Source organism: Anolis carolinensis, unplaced genomic scaffold (genome assembly GCF_035594765.1).
Source record: "Anolis carolinensis isolate JA03-04 unplaced genomic scaffold, rAnoCar3.1.pri scaffold_14, whole genome shotgun sequence".
In the NCBI taxonomy this organism is placed as follows: Eukaryota; Metazoa; Chordata; class Lepidosauria; order Squamata; family Dactyloidae; genus Anolis; species Anolis carolinensis.
In genome coordinates this window covers 13,947,417-13,969,176 of record NW_026943825.1, presented here as the reverse complement: position 1 = coordinate 13,969,176, position 21,760 = coordinate 13,947,417, and the positions used below count along the sequence as shown (strand labels likewise).

Sequence of the window (21,760 nt, the reverse complement as noted above, 5' to 3'; positions counted from 1 at the left end):
CTAGTAGAAATCTCCTCTTACTTCCTGAATGTTTCGCCATTTGCTTGCTTTCTCCCCTTGACTGCGAAACACTGGACTTTTTGCAGCAACGGAGGACGAAAGCAGGAGGGAAGGGAAGAAAACAGGACATTTCGATAGCAGTCTGGAACATGGGACAGCAGAGGATTAACTGGTAGACATGCCCAAAAAATCATTTTGAATCGTATATCGGAATTATTTTGGATTGTTCTCGCTTTTTGATACGCATTCCGAGACATTGTCTCACAGCGCAACCAGCAATGTAATTCGAACCATTGTTGGCCTCTTCTCTAATTGTCTCTTAATGTTTCGTTATTTTCCCCCCCAAAAAAATTTTTAAAATATATTTTTAAAAATATTTTTTAAAAATGTTTCTGCAACCTACCTTGAATGGGAGCTTAGTGCAGCCTAATAGGCTGCTGCTCCCCGGCCAATCAGAAGCTTCCACGATGGACGCAAAAGTGGGGGCTAACATCCTCTGCGTCCACATGGAAGATTGCCATACAAGCCCGGTGTGTAGCGATTGCGCATGCACGTCCGCCATTTTAGAAACATTTAGAATCATTACGAATTTTCGGAAATATCCGACATTTTTGGGTGAAAAAATCAGAAATACTTTCTATATCGAAGCGCCAGCGCCCCCTACTTTAGAAACGAGAATTGAAACTTTTTTTCATCGATCGGACATGCCTATTAACTGGGATGAATTGCAGCATTTGGAGGCCCCGAGGGTGGATTCGGATGACCAAGAACGGATCCACGGAGGATTAGACAAAGTCGGGATTGGGTCATGAAGACAATATTCAGGAATATCCCAATGCAAAAGACACACACATTCCTTTTGTGGTCTCGGACCAAAGGAATGTCATCAGCAAAATACGCCTGGGACATTTACTCGGTATTCTGGGATCTGTAGTCCGGCAAGGCTCCAGACCTTGGGAGACTATAGCTCCCAAGATCCCGTAGAGTTGAGCCATGGCCCTTCGAGTGATGTCGAAGAAGGCCGGATCACGTTGGCTGGGGAAGTGCAAAGTTGTGGACACCACGGGTGTGTATTTGTGAGTGTGCGTTGTCGCCGGGGGATTGTGATTGTGGTCCCGTCACCACGGCAACGGCCCATAGTTTTGGCAAAACACTCTGTGCTGCAACCGCAGAAATGAGTCATGCAAACGGCGGACAAGCAAAAGCAGGGTGGGGTGAATCCAAAGGGTAATACAGAGGTGCAGTGTTCTCCTTTGACCACAAGATGGCAGCACAGGAGCTCTCTAGGGCTCGAGGGTGCAATTTCCTATCTGACCACTAGATGGCAGCAAAGGACTGCAGATCAGAACATCAAGGCGGATTCAATACTGTTTTGTCCACAAGAGGGCAGCAAAGAGACCAACCATTCTTAACCTGCTATTATCAGTGATATCACTAAGCCATGGCAATTATTAATTATTATTATTTTAAATACTGTTTATATTTAATTCTAATTTAACATTTGTGTATTTGTATATTGACATTTTTGTGCTCATTCGTTTAGATTAAGCCGCTTTGAACCTCCTTCAGGAGAAATAAAGCGGGGTATTAATAATAATAATAATAATAATAATAAATCACAATCTGCCAACTGCAAAAGGCCACCCGACTGGGATCTGCACGCATCATCCAAAAATACATCACACAGTCCTAGACACTTGGGAAGTGTTCGACTTGTGATTTTGTGATACGAAATCCAGCATATCTATCTTGTTTGCTGTGTCATAATAATAATAATAATAATAATAATAATAATAATAATAATACATCACACAGTCCTAGACACTTGGGAAGTGTTCGACTTGTGATTTTGTGATACGAAATCCAGCATATCTATCTTGTTTGCTGTGTCATAATAATAATAATAATAATAATAATAATAATAATAATAATAATAATAATACATCACACAGTCCTAGACACTTGGGAAGTGTTCGACTTGTGATTTTGTGATACGAAATCCAGCATATCTATCTTGTTTGCTGTGTCATAATAATAATAATAATAATAATAATAATAATAATACATCACACAGTCCTAGACACTTGGGAAGTGTTCGACTTGTGATTTTGTGATATGAAATCCAGCATATCTATCTTGTTTGCTGTGTCATAATAATAATAATAATAATAATAATAATAATAATACATCACACAGTCCTAGACACTTGGGAAGTGTTCGACTTGTGATTTTGTGATATGAAATCCAGCATATCTATCTTGTTTGCTGTGTCATAATAATAATAATAATAATAATAATAATCATAATCATAATAATAATAATACATCACACAGTCCTAGACACTTGGGAAGTGTTCGACTTGTGATTTTGTGATACGAAATCCAGCATATCTATCTTGTTTGCTGTGTCATAATAAAATATCAGAGTAAAATAATAATAATAATAATAATAATAATAATCGCATGTAAAGCAAAGTGAAGAACCTGCTTTGATTGAAGTCAAAAATCATGAACTCCTCAAAGCACAGCAGACAAAAAAAAATCAGTACAAGAAAACTGCACTACAAACTAGAGCTGACAGCTGGCACAATTGCATGGAAAGTTCCTTGACAAAATTGAAGGAAAAGCTGATATGGAGAAGACCTGGCTCTGGCTCCGTAGTCCTAGGCAGCAAAGAAAAACTATCAGAACCAAAGCCATGTCTTGTCTACATTCATGGGAACTTGGGAGTTGTAGTTTTGGCATGGCAGCAGCACTCTCTGGTTCGAACCTTCGAAAAACTAGACCTCCCAGGATTAATTAGCAACACCCTCCCAAATTATATCATTGCATGCAGAACATAAGGGGTGTGGTTTCCAACTATGTCCACATGATGGCAGCACAGAGCCGCCTTCTAATGCTCAAGGCTGCAATTTCCAATCTGGCCACTGGATGGCAGCAAAGGATTGCAGATTGGAACCCTTTTTCGAGGCGCCTTTGGTTGACTATAGGTGGGTGCAATATTTGTGTGTCCGCTAGCGGGCACCAAAGGGACTGGCCATTAGGGCTCACCAGCTGTGTCGTTGATACCATTGAGCCATGGTAGGCTTTGATTGGCCCCGCGCCAGAGAAGATGGAAGATTGACACTTGCTTTGTCCAACCAAAGTTGAGACCTTTCTCTCGGCCCACCATGACTGGCGTTTGAAGTTATTCAATAGCAAGGGAAAGTTCTCGGAAGGCGGGATGTCCCCTGCTATTGGTTGGAAGTTGGACCTCTTGCCCAATGGGAAGGCGAAACTGTCTGATTGTGTAGGCGCGAGCTAGACAGGCACCCGTAGCGACCAATCGGAACGGAGGACTGATTTTAAGCGGGCGGGGCGAAGACAAACGCCTTCAAAACCAAGCGGGCGTTTAACGAAGCGGCTTCTCTTCTCGTCAACAGGCCAAATTGGTTGACACGGGTCAACATGGGTTTACACGGGTCAACATGAGGGGAAAAAAGTGATAAATTCGCTCCGGTTTAACTATAAAACGTTCCTGTTTATCTGACAGGAACGGTTTATTCTTCGTTGCTGTGGTAACCGAAGGGTGAGCCTGGCGCATGCGCAGAGCCGCGTCTCTGGCACGGCAGCGGCGGCGTGACGTCACGGAGGATGTCGGCCAAAATGCGCATGCGCCGAGATTGAAGGGCGCAAAGGCGGGGCTCGTGACGTCAGCGGAAGCATGGAAAGCGGTTTTTCATTGTAAGCTGGAAGGACGAAGAAGGTAAATAATATATTTTCTTTCCATTCGTATGTTTATTTATTTATTTGCTGCATTTATATGCCGCCCTTCTCACCCCGAAGGGGACTCAGAGCGGCTTAAATATTAAATTTACATACAATATTATAATATTTATATTATATATTTATGCCTTATCACTTCTAATCGATATAAATTAAATAAATAAATACTGTATATATTTAAAAAAATTGATTTAATATTAAGATATTTATAGTTATTTTGGTACATTTTGATGTTTTATTGGGACCCTATGCTGGGTGATGCCAACAATCAATCAGGGCCAGCTAACACTCCCCAACAAAGGATTTCCCCAGGCAGGAAGCAGCCAGGCTTTGTAGCTGCAAGGTCATTCAGCGTCTCTTGTGTCAATATAACAATATAATAATATTATACTATACTAAAGATAGAATACAGTAGAGTCTCACTTATCCAACATTCACTTATCCAACGTTCTGGATTATCCAACGCATTTTTGTAGTCAATGTTTTCAATACATCGTGATATTTCAGTGCTAAATTTGTTAATACAGTAATTACTACATAGCATTACTGCATACTGAACTACTTTTTCTGTCAAATTTGTTGTATAACATGATGTTTTGGTGCTTGATTTGTAAAATCATAACCTAATTTGATGTTTAATAGGCTTTTTCTTAATCTCTCCTTATTATCCAACATATTCGCTTATCCAACATTCTGTCGGCCCGTTTACGTTGGATAAGCGAGACTCTACAGTATTAAGATATTTATAGTTATTTTGGTACATTTTGATGTTTCATTGGGACCCTATGCTGAGTGATGCCAACAAACAATCAGGGCCAGCTAACTCTTCCCAACAAAGTATTCCCCCAGGCAGGAAGCAGCCAGGCTTTGTAGCTGCAAGGTCATTCAGTGTCTCCTATGTCGATATAATAATATATAATACTAATATTATGCTATACTAATAATATAATATATTGTATGTATATATAATATATTGGTAATAATATTGTAATGTAATACAATATAGTGATGATACATTATTATAATTGTATGTTTATGTTACATGTAATATTGCTAATAATCTTATATTAGCTAAAACATACAAATGTGAGTAGATCAATAGGTACCGCTCCTGCCGGAAGGTAACAACCCTCCATGACCTTGGAGGTGTCTATGAACAAAGCCAGCTCTTCGGCTTAGAAAAAAATCCCAAATTTGGACATGACTACACTTAATGTCAGAGGAAAACCTTTACCTTTACCTACTACCAGTATATATTTATAAAATATATACCATTCTATTCTAATGGTAGTTATAATATTGGCATAGTTGTAATTATTTTAGTAAATTTTTATCATTTTGTTAAGAGATTTATAATTTATGTTCCTTGCTTTCATGGCCTATCCAATGCAAGTTTCTGAATCAGCACCCCAGATAAGCAAACCAAATCTAAATTTGACCAAAAACAGATTCGGTCCCTGGTCAAAAAAAGTTTGGGAACCACTGCAATAGAGCAATGGATTCAAATGGTAGTTGGGGCATGCTGGGTGTTGTATTCCAAATATTTGTCCATGTTTGATCACCAGACTCTCTTTATGGGATGTTGAAAGAAAATGCACTTGCTTGCATTTCAGGATTGCACAAGATTTGGCACCATTCAGTTCTAGTACCATGCAGGGTTTGGCTTCATTTGGCTCTCGCTTTTTCAGGATGAGCCAAGCACAAAGCTGAAGACACCTTCCTTGGGACAAACCATGTTGAGGAACGTCAGCCGACTAAGGAAAGCACTTATCCAATGGACGATCCCAAGACATGATTTGTGTCCATCACCTGCTGATAGGGTCTTCCAAAGCGTCTCCATCCCACCTGTGCAAAAGGCTGTGGTAAGTACTGGAATCATTAAGACCAATAAGATGTTACAAATGGAATCTAGAACCTGCCTTCCTGGTTTAGAGAAAGGCTTCCATTGTTTTGTCCTCAGTTTCATCATAGAAAGAATCGGAAGGGGCCCCTAAGGTCCGCGAGATCATCTACATTATATAATTAATGTGGTTTGACACCACTTTAGCTGCCATAGAATACTGGAAGTGGTAGTTTTACAAGTTCTATAACCTTTTCTGCCAAACTAGGATCTCATAAATGGGACCCATAACCAATTTGGCTGCTGTATTTTGAACTAATTTAATAATAATAATAATAATAATAATAATAATAACTTTATTTATACCCCGCCACCATCTCCCCATGGGGACTCGGGACGGCTTACATGGGGCAGAGTCCCAAACAACATAGAACAAAACATAAGCAACATAATACAAATCACACTATAAAAGATAAAACAGTAATACAATATATCAATTAAAACAAAAATACAGAATAAAAAATTGCATTTAAAACACATCACAAGGGTTAGGTTCTAGGACCACCCGCAATAAGTGAAAATCCGCAAAGTAGGGACACTTTAATATTTATACATTATTTTAGTAGTTATACACTATTTTAGGTCTTTAAACCAATCGTATGTTGATAAATTGCCTCCTTCTCCCGTTGCCACTTGGGCTCCTCCCGTTGCCACTTGGGCTCCCTTTGGCTTCTCCTTCCTCAGACTGTAAATTGTAATTTTTTATGATTTATAATAGTCTTTTAGAGTTTATTGAAAAACCGCAAAACAGCAAATCCGCAAAAAGTGAACCGCGAAGTAGTGAGGGAACACTGTATAGCCATTTTTAGCATAAGTGACGTTAGTAGAGCTGTCAGGGTCACTCTTAAATCTGGCTGCCATATTTTGAACTAATTTTCATGCACTGATTTTAATTTAGGTGTGATATTCCCAGTCTTAGATGTACCTGTAACCAATCTGGCTGCCATTTTGGAACTAATGTTAATATTTTAAAAATTTAATAATAAATTAAATATTAATTATTTTTTTATTTATTATTACAATTAAGTATAATATTTTAATAGAGATTCAATGTGTCCATTCCTAAATGTTCCTATAACTAGTTTTGCTGCCATATTTTGAACTGATTTTAATATCACATTTTAGTACAGGTGATTTTAGTATAGGTTCAATATACTCAGGCATAGATGTTCCTGTAACGAGTTTGGGAGACCCTCAGGGTTCTTCCACACAGCCATATAACCCAGAATATCAAGGCAGAATAACCCACAATATCTGCTTTGAACTGGGTTATCTGACGCCACACTGCCATATACCCCAGTTCAAAGCAGATACTGTGGGTTATTCTGCCTTGATATGCTGAGTTATATGGCTGTGTTGAAGGATCCTCAGAGTCTCCAGGTGTTTTGGCCTACAACTCCTAGAAGTTCCAGCCAGTTTACCAGTTGTTAGGATTTCTGGGAGTTGAAGGCCAAAACATCTGGGGACCCACAGGTTGAGAACCACTGTCTTAGAGTCTCTCCTGCCTGCTCTTGGTCCCTATTTAGCAGATCACTTCAGACACTTAGGCGGCTTGTTAAAATCTCAGTATGAATGTCCTTGAATGTTAAGCCTGTGGGTATACAAAGAATTTCAAATATCTTACTTGGTGTCCAGAAAAAAGTGGCAATTTTTTTAAAAAACATTTTACATTTTATCAGTAGCTGCTGCATTTTCCACCCTCGGCTTATACTCAAGTCAATACGTTTTCCCAGTTTTTTGTGGTAAAATTGTGTGCCTCGGCTTATATTTGGGTCGGCTTATACTCGAATATATACGGTAAGTAATTTTAACATGGCAATTTTAGTATAGATGCAGTATGCTTACTCTAAATCAGGGGTCCCCAAACTAAGGCCCGGGGGCCAGATGCGGCCCTCCAAAGTCATTGACCTGGCCCCTGTCCTAAACTTTAGACTTAGGGTTGACCTAAGTCTACCTGGTCTTTGGAGGTCTCTTTGCTGACCTATGGCCTTATGAGATCGTCTAGATGGTCTTTGAAGGTCTCTTTGCTTAGCTACAGCCTTATGAGACCATCAAGATGGCTTTTGGAGGTCACTTTCCTTATCTATGGTCTTATGAGACCATCTAGAGGGTCTTTGAGGATCCCTTTCCTTATCTTTGGTCTTATGAGACCATCTAGATCAGGGGTCCTCAAACTTTTAAAGCAGAGGGCCGGTCCACAATCTTTCAGACTGTGGAGGGGCCAAATTATCATTTGAAAAAAAAACAAAAACCAAACAAATTCCTGTGCACACTGCACATGTCTTGTTTGTAGTGCAAAACAACAACAACAATGAAAACAATTGTAACCAACATAAACCTATCAGGATTTTAATGGGAAGTGTGGCCCTGCTTCTGGCCAATGAGATAGTCAAGTTAATTAGGATTGTTGTTGTTGTGTGCCTTCAAGTCATTTCAGACTTTGGGCGAGCCTAAGTCTAAAATTATTTATTTATTTATTCATTTGCTACATTTATTTATTACATTTATATCCCGCCCTTCTCACCCCGAAGGGGACTCAGAGCAGCTGTATCTACATACAATATATTATATTATTAGCATAGCACAATATTAGCATTATATATATTGAACTATACCACTATACCGTAATATTATATATAATATATATCATATAATTAATATTATTATGTGGTATTATTAGTATTATATTGTATAACATTATAATATTATTATCAATATTATATGTATATACAATATATTATATTATTTCATAGAATCATAGAATCATAGAATAGTAGAGTTGGAAGAGACCTCAAGGGCCATCTAGTCCAACCCCCCGCTAAGAAGCAGGAAATCGCATTCAAAGCACCCCCGACAGATGGCCATCCAGCCTCTGCTTAAAAGCCTCCAAAGAAGGAGCCTCCACCACGGCCCGGGGGAGAGAGTTCCACTGCCGAACAGCCCTCACTGTGAGGAAGTTCTTCCTGATGTTCAGGTGGAATCTCCTTTCCTGTAGTTTGAAGCCATTGTTCCGTGTCCTAGTCTGCAGGGCAGCAGAAAATAAGCTTGCTCCCTCCTCCCTATGACTTCCCCTCACATATTTGTACATGGCTATCATGTCTCCTCTCAGCCTTCTCTTCTGCAGGCTAAACATGCCCAGCTCTTTAAGCCTCTCCTCATAGGGCTTGTTCTCCAGACCCTTAATCATTTTAGTTGCCCTCCTCTGGACGCTTTCCAGCTTGTCAGCATCTCCCTTCATCTGCGGTGCCCAAAACTGGACACAGTATTCCAGGTGTGGTCTGACCAAGGCAGAATAGAGGGGGAGCATGACTTCCCTGGATCTAGACGTTATTCCCCTATTGATGCAGGCCAAAATCCCATTGGCTTTTTTAGCTGCCGCATCACATTGTAGGCTCATGTTTAACTTGTTGTCCACGAGGACTCCAAGATCTTTTTCGCACACACTGCTGTCAAGCCAGGCGTCCCCCATTCTGTATCTTTGATTTCCATTTTTTCTGCCGAAGTGAAGTATCTTGCATTTGTCCCTGTTGAACTTCATTTTGTTAGTTTCGGCCCATCTCTCTAGTCTGTCAAGATCGTTTTGAATTCTGCTCCTGTCTTCTGGAGTGTTAGCTATCCCTCCGAGTTTGGTGTCATCTGCAAACTTGATGATCGTGCCTTCTAACCCTTCGTCTAAGTCGTTAATAAAGATGTTGAACAGAACCGGGCCCAGGACGGAGCCCTGCTGATGGCACTCCACTTGTCACTTCTTTCCATGATGAAGACGACGCATTGGTGAGCACCCTTTGGGTTCGTTCGCTTAGCCAATTACAGATCCACCTAACCGTAGTTTTGTCTAGCCCACATTTTACTAGTTTGTTTGCCAGAAGGTCAATTATTATAATATAATAAAATATTATATTATAAAACTGAGGGCGGGGGCCAGGTAAATGACCTTGGAGGGCCGCATCTGGCCCCCGGGCCTTAATTTGGGGATCCCTGATCTAGATGGTCTTTGGAAGTCTCTTTGCTTACCTATGGTCTTATGAGATCGGCTAGATCAGGGGTTCCCAAACTAAAGTCCTCCAAGGTCATTGACCTGGCCTCTGTCCTACACTTTAGACTTAGGTTTGACCCAAGTCTGAAATGACTTGAAGGCACACAACAACAATCCTAATTTTGGACTATTTCATCCTAGTCCGGCCCCCCAACAGTCTGAAGGACTGTGAATCGGCCCTCCACTTTAAAAAGTTTGAGGACCCCTGCTCTAAATGTAACTATTATTAATCTGGCTGCCATATTTTGAACTAACTGGAGTTTCCGAACTTGGTCTTGAGGTGGTCTATCCAATGCAGTTTCTTGAATTAGCACCCCAAATAACCCCAGGAACAGGCCTAAAAAAGAATACACCAAAGCGCCCCAGCTTCCAGGCGCCACATGGAACGGCTCTGCTCAGGGGGAGAAAGGAGGAGGAGAAGCAGCCGTCAGGAGGCTTGTTGTGGGTAGTCAGCCTCTGCCCTCCCAACATCCCCGTTGCCTCGGCATTATAAGAGGGTTTAGCGAGACCATTAGCTCTCGTTGCAATGGTGTAGTAACAGTGAGACTCCTGACCATATTTTAGTTCTTGTGGACTACTGGTTGGGAACCACTGATCTAGACACTACACTCCCTCTGCCCCTCGCAGGTCCGTCTCTGTCATTCTGAAAAGCGGAAGGACTATTCTCTCCCGAACTCAAGCTGGAGCCAAGAAATGATGGAGCACTTCAATAAGCTCACCGAGATGACGAAAGATGGGACGTGGCAGCGGCTGTCTTCGTACCGAAATACTTTGGAACACACTCCAGGCAAGGATAGGAGTCGCAATGTTTTGTTTGTGGTTCTCGTTCTATCTCCTGCCCCTCAAATTCCCTTTTCAACTAGCTTGTAAACCAAAACAAGCTTTCTCTCAGGCTTCTCTAGCTCTTGAGTTTTTCTCAGAAACATCACCATCCCAATTGGTGTTTTGTATTATTAAAAAGGAGCTTTTCCAACTTCTTTTGTTGGAGAATTGGGTCCAGTTCTCTGATATGACTGCCATATACTGTTCCCACAGAGGGGCTGATAAAGCAGTACAACTTGAAGAAAGACGAAGGCACCCGCCTCTTCCTCAGGAACATTGATGAGGAAGGCAAGGGCTTTGAATACGCCATGTTCCTGAACAAGCAGGAGAAAAAACTAGCCGGTGTCTTCCAGTTTGGTCCTTATCTCGAGGGACCTCCAGGGTAAGGCTGAAAAGAAACCCAACAGGCCAAGTTCCTTTGTCTGTTGAGTGATAATAATAATATAATAATAATAACTTTATTTTTATACCCCGCCTCTATCTCCCCAAAGAGGACTCAGGGCGGCTTACATGGGGCCAAGCCCGAATAAAAACAATAGCAATATAAAACACAACAATAGACAAAAGACATGCACAATTATAAAAATTTAAACATTAGCCATTAAAAACAAATGACAAGAACTAATAAATACTGATACTCTTAGGAGTTGTCACTCTATTACCTTCTTCCACCATTAACACCCTATTCAGCTTGCCTATGCAATTGACCCTCTATATTTGGGGATATAGGGCCCTAAGAAAGTGGAAAGACTGTGACGATCTTACAGTATCCCAAGCTGACACAGCTTACCATATTTCATCACATACGTATATACTCGAAGATAAGCCGAGTTTTTCAGCCCTTTTTAGGAACTGAAAAAGCCTCCCTCGGCTTATAATCAGGTCAAGGTCAAGCCAGGTGGTGGGGCCAGGAGGCCATTATTTGAAATATATGATATATTTCTCTCCTCCCTTATCAGTGTGTTTTCTTTTCCAAAGCCTCCCTCGCTCTTAACCAAGGGAATGTTTTGAAAAGGGAAAGAAGCCCTTGCATGTCAGGAAAAAGAATATATATATATATATATATATATATATATATATATATACCTATTAGTCTTATAAAAGCATTTTCCCCAGAAATATTTGTTAATCTCTGCTACAGATATATAGGCATTAACCCCTGCAAGCCTTTGCAATCCCTATGTACAGTAGAGTTAGCACCGAAATATCACGATGTATTGAAAACATTGACTACAAAAATGCGTTGGATAATCCAGAACGTTGGATAAGTGAATGTTGGATAAGTGAGACTCTACTGTACCTAAATGTTTGTATCTATCTATATACATTAATTTTATATATGAATTTCCCCTCATAAGTTTGCAAGTCTTTGCAAACCCTATACAGATAAAAGTATCTATATAGAGAGTGTCTAGATAGATAGATACAGTAGAGTCTCACTTATCCAACATTCGTTTATCCAATGTTCTGGATTATCCAACGCATTTTTGTAGTCAATGTTTTCAATACATCATGATATTTTGGTGCTAAATTCGTAACTACAGTAATTACTACGTAGCATTACTGCCTATTGAACAACTTTTTCTGTCAAATTTGTTGTATAACATGATGTTTTGGTGCTTAATTTGTAAATCCATAACCTAATTTGATGTTTAATAGGCTTTTCCTTAATCTCTCCTTATTATCCAACATATTCGCTTATCCAACGTTCTGCCGGCCCGTTTATGTTGGATAAGTGAGACTCTACTGTATATGAATATAGATATATATAAGGCTTGCAAATATTGCAGGAGCGGAATGCACATATATATATATAGAGAGAGAGGATTTGCAAATGTTTCAGGGAAAAATGTGAAATTAGTATATATAATTATAGATCTTGCTCCGCATTGTTTATATATTTATTATTTTATTATTCATTTCGCACATTTATATCCTGCCCTTCTCACCCGAAGGGACTCAGGGCAGCTTACAGTAATGGCAGCAATTCAATGCCCGTACAAAATCAATATCAAACAATGTGTAAACAGTTAAAAACTATTAAAATACAATATACACTAAATTACACTATATAATTTCAAACAAAATCAGATTCGTTCATCCTAGAGAAACCTCATACTCCAATTTTTAAAGGCATTGAATGTTTGCCTTTTACTATATTGGAAGCTGGTCTGAGTCCCCAGGGGGAGATAGTGCAGGGTACAAATGAATTATTGTTATTGTTGTTGTTATTATTATTATTATTATTATTATTATTATTATTATGTTATTGTTAATACCATATTATTTTTGCTGACCCTACTTTTCCAGTTACAGAGCTAGTTTATTGTTTTTCTTTTTTATACGGAAATATTAAAAAAAACATTTAACCTACTGATGCCTCAATTAATGAAATTTCATTGGTATCTATTTTTATTTTGAAATTTACCAGTAGCTGCTGCATTTCTAACTACTCGACTTCTACTTAAGTCAATACGTTTTCCCAGTGTTTGTGGTATAATTAGGTGCCTCAGCTTATATTCGACTAATACTCGAGTATATACGGTATTTGGAAATGCATGGAGTCACATCTTGTGATGGTTTCATCTCCTTTTCTCTTTCCTTCTTCGTATGGTTCATTCTCTTTTTCCCATCTTTCTATATCCCTTATTATCTAATTGTTATGATTTATTACATTTTTTTAAATGTTTCCTTTTCCAGTTTCGCGCACGGTGGTTCCATCGCCACGGTTCTGGACACCACCCTCGGGATTTTGGCGATGTCCATCGCTTTCCGGGTAATGACTGCGAACCTCAGCATTAACTATAAAAGGTAATCGTGATAACCCACTCTTATGAAAAAACATATGAAATATGCCATCTAACCTCTGCTTAACAACAGCAACAACAACAATAATAATGTTTGTTTATTACCCGCCTCTCTTTACATCCTTAATATTTATTACCAGCCACTTCTTACGGCTCAAGGCAGGTAACAACTTCCTTCTGTCCCACTGTCAATAGTTTTTACTAGCATAAAATTCACAGCGTTGCTGTGGCATTGTCTGGTGGTGTTGGTGAGAAATTGTTGAGTGGTATTGAATGTCTGTTGTATGGTTGTCTTTATGTTTAGTATGCACACTGAAGTGGATTATATGGCAGTGTGGAGTCAAGATAATCCAGTTCAAAGCAGATAATATAAGATTCTAAATGGGTTATATAGCTGTGTGGAAGGGCCTTGAGTCTACACTGCCATATAATCCAGTTAAAATCTGATAATCTGTGGAAGAGGCCTAAGTGAGGCCTAACTGTGCCTGTCCCCTGGACTGAGTAGGTTGCAAGGAGACCAAGTGGGCAGAGCTTAGCCTTCTAACTGGCAGCAATTGGATAAAAACTATTATTCCTCTCCCTGTAATTAGGACTTTATTTTTCTTTTCTTTTTGTTGTATCAACCTAGAGCCGTGAATGATGGGTTGTGTTGTCAAATTTCAAGGTTGGGGGTCCTGTAGTTTTGTTTTTTTGTCTGCTGCCCTGATGCCATCACTCTTTTATATATATACTAGCTGTGCCCGGCCACGCGTTGCTGTGGCAAAGTGGTGGTGGTATTGGTTAAAAATTGTTGTGTGATTTTTATTTGACGTTATTTGCAATTTTTTATTAATTTTATTGTATGTTATAGTTTTATTTATTATATTTTATTATTTTCTTGTATTATTTTTAGTTATTTTCTGTTATTATAGTATTTTATTGTATTAATTTTTAGTGTTTTTTATTATTTTTTATTGGGTTGCTAGGAGACCAGGTTGGAGGAGCTTAGCCTTCTAACTGGCAGCAATTGGATAAAAGCAATTATTCCTCTCTCTCAAATTAGGACTTTATTTTTCTTTTCTTTTTGTTGTATCAACCTAGAGGCGTGGATGATGGGTTGTGTTGTCAAATTTCGAGGTTGGGGGGCCTGTAGTTTTGTCGTTTTGTGGGTCGCCGTGATGCCATCACTCTTTTATATATACACATACAGTAGAGTCTCACTTATCCAAGTCTCGCTTATCCAAGTTTCTGGATTATCCAAGCCATTTTTGTAGTCAATGTTTTCAATATATCGTTTTCTTTTGGTGCTAAATTTGTAAATACAGTAATTACAACATAACATTACTGCGTATTGAACTACTTTTTCTGTCAAATTTGTTGTATAACATGATGTGTTGATGCTTAATTTGTAAAATCATGTCCTAATTTGATGTTTAATAGGCTTTTCCTTAATCCCTCCTTATTATCCAAGATATTAGGCAAGCCCCCACACTAGCAGCCTTCAAGAAAGACTTGAAAACATGGCTCTTTCGCTGTGCTTTTGGAGAGTAACCATTTTATATTTCTTTTCCGTTGCTCCCTCTAATATCTATCCTCCAGAATACCCCACTCCCTTATGACCCTGTTCGCTGTGGTTTTTATTTTTATGTCTTTCTCACCCCGAGTTTTAACTTAATGTTCATGTGGTCTGCCCTTGTTTTCAATGTGTCCTTGTTGTATTTTGTAATGGATATTATTTATTGTATTGCTTATTGTATTGTGATGTGTTGTTCTTTTATATGCTGTTTACATTGTATTGTTTTGGGCATGGCCCCATGTAAGCCGGCCCGAGTCCCCGTTGGGGAGATGGTGGCGGGGTATAAATAAAGTTTTATTATTATTATTATTATTATTATTATTATATTCGCTTATCCAAGCTTCTGCCGGCCCGTTTAGCTTGGATAAGTGAGACTCTACTGTAGATTCAAAAACATTTAGCCTACTGATGCCTCAATTAATGTAATTTCTGAAATATCCCACCCTGGGCTTATACTTGAGTCAATGATTTCCCAGTTGTTTGGTGGTAAAATTAGGTGCCTCGGCTTATATTCGGGTCGGCTTATACTCGAGTATATACGGTATATATGTTCCCACTTCCTGACAGCCTCTCCAGCAATTTTTTGGATGGTTTTTATTAATATTTGACATTTTTAATGGCGTTAAATACCATTTCCAAATTATCTTATAATAATCGTATTGCAACTTTTAAAGCAGGGGATAGAATTTAGTTGTGTGTGGTTTTTTTGGTTTTTTCCGTTGGCAGGGATGGAGGGGAAAATATTGTGGACTTATTTTTTTTACTGACCAGTTTTCTTCCCTCTTCTCCTCCTCCCAGTCCCATCCCCCTGGGCTCGGCGGTGATGGGAACCAGCAAAGTGGACCGAATTGAAGGGAGGAAGGTGTTTGTCAGTGGAGTGTTGCAGAGTGCCGACAGGAAGATCCTTCACGCAGAGGCCACAGGTAAGGTTCTGAACATGACAGCGCACATGAAAAGCACCTCAATGTGGCATCCTTTCAAATATTGAAACATGACCCCTTTGTGTCCCCTTCATTCCTCGTTCCCTAAGACATAGGGATTTGTGGTTTCCAAACCTTCATTCGTTTTGGTGGCCCTTCCATCTTGTCAAATATTCTTTTGGAATTGCTTTGCCCAGACCTGGATATGGTCTTATTCCAAGTGAGGCTTGAAATAGAATTAGAGGGGAGTATGGCTTCCCTCAGTCTAGAAACTATAATGCTATTGATGCAGCCTGGAATGGCATTGGCTTTTTTAGCCACCGCATCGCACTCTCGGCTCACGTTCTGCTTGACTTCAAGATCCCTTTCAGTGGACTGTTTTCAAGCCAAGTCTCCCCCATCCTATTTCTGCACATTTCATTTTTATTGCCTAAGTGTAGGTACTCTGTTTCCCTGAAAATAAGACATCCCCAGAAAATAAGACCTAGTCGAGGTTTTGCTGAATTGCTAAATATAAGGCCTCCCCCAAAAGTAAGACCTAGCAAAGTTTTTGTTTGGAAGCATGCAGGATCGGTAGATGTACATACCATAGATTGTTGTACATGGAAATAAAGGTAGTAACAAGAAATAGTAATAATATAATAATAACTTTTCTTGTATCCCGCCTCCATCTCCCAGAAGGGACTCAGGGCAGCTTACACAGGGACAAGCCCAGCAACAACATAAATTTACATACAAACAGAAATTTAAAACAGTAATTTAAAAACAGTATAGCAATAAAATATAATACAGAAATTCTTGAAAGGATTCACAGTTTGGTTATGCTGGTTTGTGATGACAACTACTGTAGAGTAGATAACACATTTTCATTTTTAAACAATTCAACCATAAATGTGAATTCTTTGTGGAAAAATAAGACATCCCCTGAAAATAAGACCTAGCGCATCTTTGGGAGCAAAAATTAATATAAGACACTGTCTTATTTTCGGGGAAACAGGGTATCCTACAGGTTTCCCTGTTGGTGTTGAGTTTTGGGCCAGTTCTTTAATACCCTTGTTCTCTGGGATATTATTTATTTATTTACAGTATTTATATTCCGCCCTTCTCACCCCGAAGGGGACTCAGGGCGGATCACATTATACACACATAGGGCAAACATTCAGTGCCCATATACACATCAAACAGAGACAAGACAGACAGACACAGAGGCAATTTAACTTTCTGAGGGGATGTTTGATTCGGGCCACAAGGGGGAGCAGCTACTTCATCATCCACTCTGACGGCACTTCCTCATTCCAGGTCGTAAATTAGTTAAACTTGCCTCCCCACTTTTTTTATAAGTTGGACCTTGTTTCCTACTTGATAGATGCAACTATCCTGTTTCTCCTAGAATAAGACATCCCCAGAAAATAAGACCTAGTAGAGGTTTTGCTGAATTGCTAAATATAAGGCCTCCCCCAAAAGTAAGACCTAGCAAAGTTTTTGTTTGGAAGCATGCCCAACGAACAGAACACCAGAGCATTCAGGATCAGTAAATGTACGTACCATAGAGTGTTGTACATGGAAATATTGGTAGTAACAAGAAATTCTCGATAGGATTCAGTTTGTCTGGTTATGCTGGTTTGTGATGACAACTACTGTACAGTATATAATGTTCATTTTGTTGTTCAACAATAAATGTGAATTCTTCTTCATGGAAAAATAAGACATCCCTTGAAAATAAGACCTAGCGCATCTTTGGGAGCAAAAATTAATATAAAACACTGTCTTATTTTCGGGGAAACATGTCTCCCTGTTGGTGTTGTTTTGGGCCAGTTCTTGAATACCCTTGTTCTCTGGGGTATTAGCTCTTCCGATTTGGTGTCATCTGCAGATCCGATCATAACCCCTTCTGTCCCTTCATCAAAGTCGAAAGGCCTGCTTGTGGCAATTCTCTTGTTTCATAATAATAATTATAATAACAACAGCAAGTGATGATAATTTTATTTCTTACCTGCCTCTCCCCACAGCTTGAGGCTGGGTTTCATTTATTTATTTTATTTATTACAATATTTATATCCCACCCTTCTCACCCAATAGGGGACTCAAGGCGGCTTACAACAAGATTTTATTTATTTAGTGCAGGGGTCCTCAAACTTTTTAAGTGGTCCCTCAGACTGTGGAAGGGGCCAAATTATCATTTGAAAACAAACAAACAAACAAAATTCCTATGCACACTGCACATGTCTTATTTGTAGTGCAAAAAAACCCTAATAACAATTGTTTGTTTACTACATTTATACCCCACCCACTCTCATCCCGAAGGGGACTCAGAGTAGTTTACAAGTTGTATGTACATACAATATATGATATTATTAGCATAGCACAATATTAGCATTATATACAGTAGAGTCTCACTTATCCAAGCCTCGCTTATCCAACGTTCTGGATTATCCAACGCATTTTTGTAGTCAGTGTTTTCAATATATCATGATATTTTGGTGCTAAATTCGTAAATACAGTAATTACTACGTAGCATTATTGTGTATTGAACTACTTTTTCTGTAAAATTTGTTGTATAACATGATGTTTTGGTGCTTCATTTGTAAAATTACAACCTAATTTGATGTTTAATAGGCTTTTCCTTAATCTCTCCTTATTATCCAACATATTCGCTTATCCAACGTTCTGCTGGCCTGTTTATGTTGGATAAGTGAGACTCTACTGTATTACTATATTGTACTATACCACTATACTGTAATATTATTAATACATTTAATATATAATATTATTATATCATATTATTATTAGTATTACAGTAGAGTCTCACTAATCCAAGCCTCGCTTATCCAAGCCTCTGGATAATCCAAGCCATTTTTGTAGTCAATGTTTTCAATATATTACGATATTTTGGTGCTAAATTCGTAAATACGGTAATTACAACATAACATTACTGCGTATTGAACTACTTTTTCTGTATAACATGATGTTTTGGTGCTTAATTTGTAAAATCATAACCTAATTTGATGTTTAATAGGCTTTTCCTTAATCCTTCCTTATCATCCAAGTTATTCCCTTATCCAAGCTTCTGCCGGCCCGTTTAGCTTGGATAAGTGAGACTCTACTGTATATCGTATTATTATTAGTATTATATTGTATTACATTATAATATTATTATGAATATTATATGTATATAGGTACACAATATATTCCACTGTTCCCATAGCACAATATTAATAAATGAAAGATCAATACAATACAATATTTAAAAATAAAAAACAATTTTAACCTACATAATCCTACCAGGATTTCAATGGGAAGTGTGGGCCTGTTTCTGGCCAATGAGATAGTCAAGTTAATTAGGATGGTTGTTGTTGTTGTTGTGTGCCTTCAAGTCATTTCAGACTTTGGGCGAGCCTATGTCTAAAACTGTGGGTGGGGGCCAGGTCAACGACTTTGAAGAGCCGCATCCAGCCCCCGGGCCTTAGTTTGGGGACCCCTGATTTATCGTGTCAGAAGCAAATTGAGAATTCAATTATAATATATTTTAAAATACAATCAAATTTTACTAGATTTACGGGCATTATACTAGATTTTTTTGACCAGAAGCTGGCCACTTGGAGTGCCTCTGGTGTCGCTGTGAGAAGATCCTCCATTGTGCATGTGGCAGGGCTCAGGCTGCATTGTAGTAGGTGGTCTGTGGTTTGCATGTCATGTCATGGACTCTACCTTGTAGCCCCATTTGCTAAGATTGGCTCTGCATCTCGTGGTGCCAGGGCGCAGCCTGTTCAGTGCCTTCCAAGTTGCCCAGTCCTCTGTGTGCCCAGGGGGAGTTTCTCATCTGGTGTCAGCCTTGGATTGAGGATCCGGGTTGTAGCCTGCCACTTTTGGACTCTCGCTTGCTGAGGTATCCCTGTATCTTAGGAAGCTGTTTCTTGATTTAAGGCATTGGCTTGCAGGCTGATATCCAAACAAGGGATGGGTCGGAAATGTCAATGTCTTGGTCCTTTTATTGCTGACTGCTACTTCCCAGTGAACGTCAATGCTGGCTAAACAGTGTAATTTCTCCAGTGGTGTGTGGCATAGACATCCTGTGATAATGCAGCATGTCTCATTAAGAGCCACATCCACTGTTTTAATGTGGGGAGAGGTATTCCATACTGGGTATGTGTATTCAGCAGCAGAGTAGCCAAGTGCAAGGGCAGATGTCTTCACTGTGTCTGGTTGTGATCCCCAGGTTTTGCCAGTCAGCGTTCATATGATGTTATTTCTATTGCCCACTTTTTGCTTAATATTCCATCAGTGCTTATTCCATTACTGGCTGCTACCTGCTGACAGATATCAGGTGGTGCAATACTGGCTAAACAATATAATTTCTCCAGTAGTGTGGGGTATAGAAATCCTGTGATAATGCGCCATGTCTCATTAAGGGCCACATCCACTGTTTTAACGTGGTGAGATGTATTCCACAATGGGCATGTGTATTAAGCAGCAGAGTAGCAAAGCACAAGGACAAATGTCTTCACTGTTTCTGGTTGTGATCCCCATGTTGTGCCAGCCAGCTTTCGTATTATATTCTTTTTAGCACCCACTTTTTGCTTGATAGTCAAGCAGTGCTTCTTGTAAGTCAGAGCAACTCCCAGGTATTTGCGTGTGTTGCAATGCTCCAGTGGGATTCCTTCCCAGGTCATCCTCAAGAGTTCAAGATACTTGTTTGTTCTTAAGGTGAAAAGGACGCGTCTGCATTTTAGATGGATTAGGAATTGGATGGTTTTCCCTGTAATAGGCAGTAAGAGCACCTAAAGCTTTGGAGAGCTTCCATTCAACCATTTCAAAACTCCCTGCTTGAGCGGTGATGGCACGATCATCAGCATAGATGAAACTCTCTGTCCCTTCTGGCAGTGGCTGGTCTTTTGTGTAAATGTTCAACATTGATGGCACAAGATTATTTGAAATATTGTGTATAGAGACAAACCTGTTTCCTGACCAAATGACACACTGCTTTTCTCTCTTCTCTGTTTTTCTTTCTTTCCCTCTCACCTCTAATTAGGTCTGTTTATCCAACTGCCGAAGGCTCCCGGGGATGATGGGCCTTCTCCTCTTTGAGTGGATTTCCCTGTCCGAATCTCTCCTGCATTCTCATTCTTGGTCCGGCAAGAAGTGATGCACTTAACATAGACACACAATACTTTTGAATCCTTGCCCTCCTCCGTTCCATTTTTGATCTGGTGCTGTTTTGCTATCTATAGTAACTATCTTGTTAGATTCACCCTGGGTGCCTTGGTATTGTATTTCCAGGCCTTTTCCAAACAAAGATAACCTTTTAGGGTCATAAAATAGATACCGGTGTCTAAAATCCCCTCTTCATCCCTTGCTTCTCCATCATTAATTCTTCCTATTAACTTTTGGTCCAAGTAATGTGTGAAATATCTATATGAATGGCATACAAAAGGAAATCGGACAATTTCTTGGGATCTTCTAGGAAACACAGATCTGTTAATGCATATCTATTTCCATTTCCTTCACTTGTAAACACCACTGTTTAATCCACATGCTTCCATGAACCGTTTGGACCAAAATAGTATTATTAAATCAGCTTTAATAACAGATAGGTTTAAAAAATGGAGGTGACTTCTCGTCCTCAGAGTATGGGCATGAAAGGCGAGAACTATCAGTGGATAAAAAACCCTTTATTTATTTTTAAAAGAGTATTTAAGATCGATAATAAGCGACGACGGGAGGGATTTTCTTCCCTGAAAGCACTTTTATTTTATTAGCACAGTCTCGTCTATATGATGGTTTGACTACTGAATGTATAACAAAAGATTTCCTTCGAGCGTCTGAATTGGATATTATATTTTTCGGATAGAATGGCATTGCTGTAGGTTTTCGGACCTCTATAATAGAGATTATATTTTTGGGTGTAACAATGTTGTTGTTGTTGTTTTTCGTTCCATTGTTGAGAATGGGCTTTTTG

General features: G+C 39.3%; 1 protein-coding gene across 1 annotated transcript; it reads left to right on the top strand.

The window, feature by feature from the left end:
- The first annotated feature begins 3,381 nt into the window (after positions 1 to 3,381).
- On the top strand, positions 3,382 to 21,713 carry them4 (thioesterase superfamily member 4). Its single transcript, XM_062964928.1, has 7 exons — positions 3,382 to 3,744; positions 5,453 to 5,626; positions 10,328 to 10,487; positions 10,736 to 10,904; positions 13,223 to 13,333; positions 15,683 to 15,807; positions 20,834 to 21,713. The coding sequence occupies exons 2-7, from the start codon at positions 5,498 to 5,500 to the stop codon at positions 20,887 to 20,889; spliced, it is 750 nt and encodes a 249-aa protein (XP_062820998.1). The 5' UTR covers positions 3,382 to 3,744; positions 5,453 to 5,497; the 3' UTR covers positions 20,890 to 21,713.
- The last annotated feature ends 47 nt before the right edge of the window (positions 21,714 to 21,760 follow it).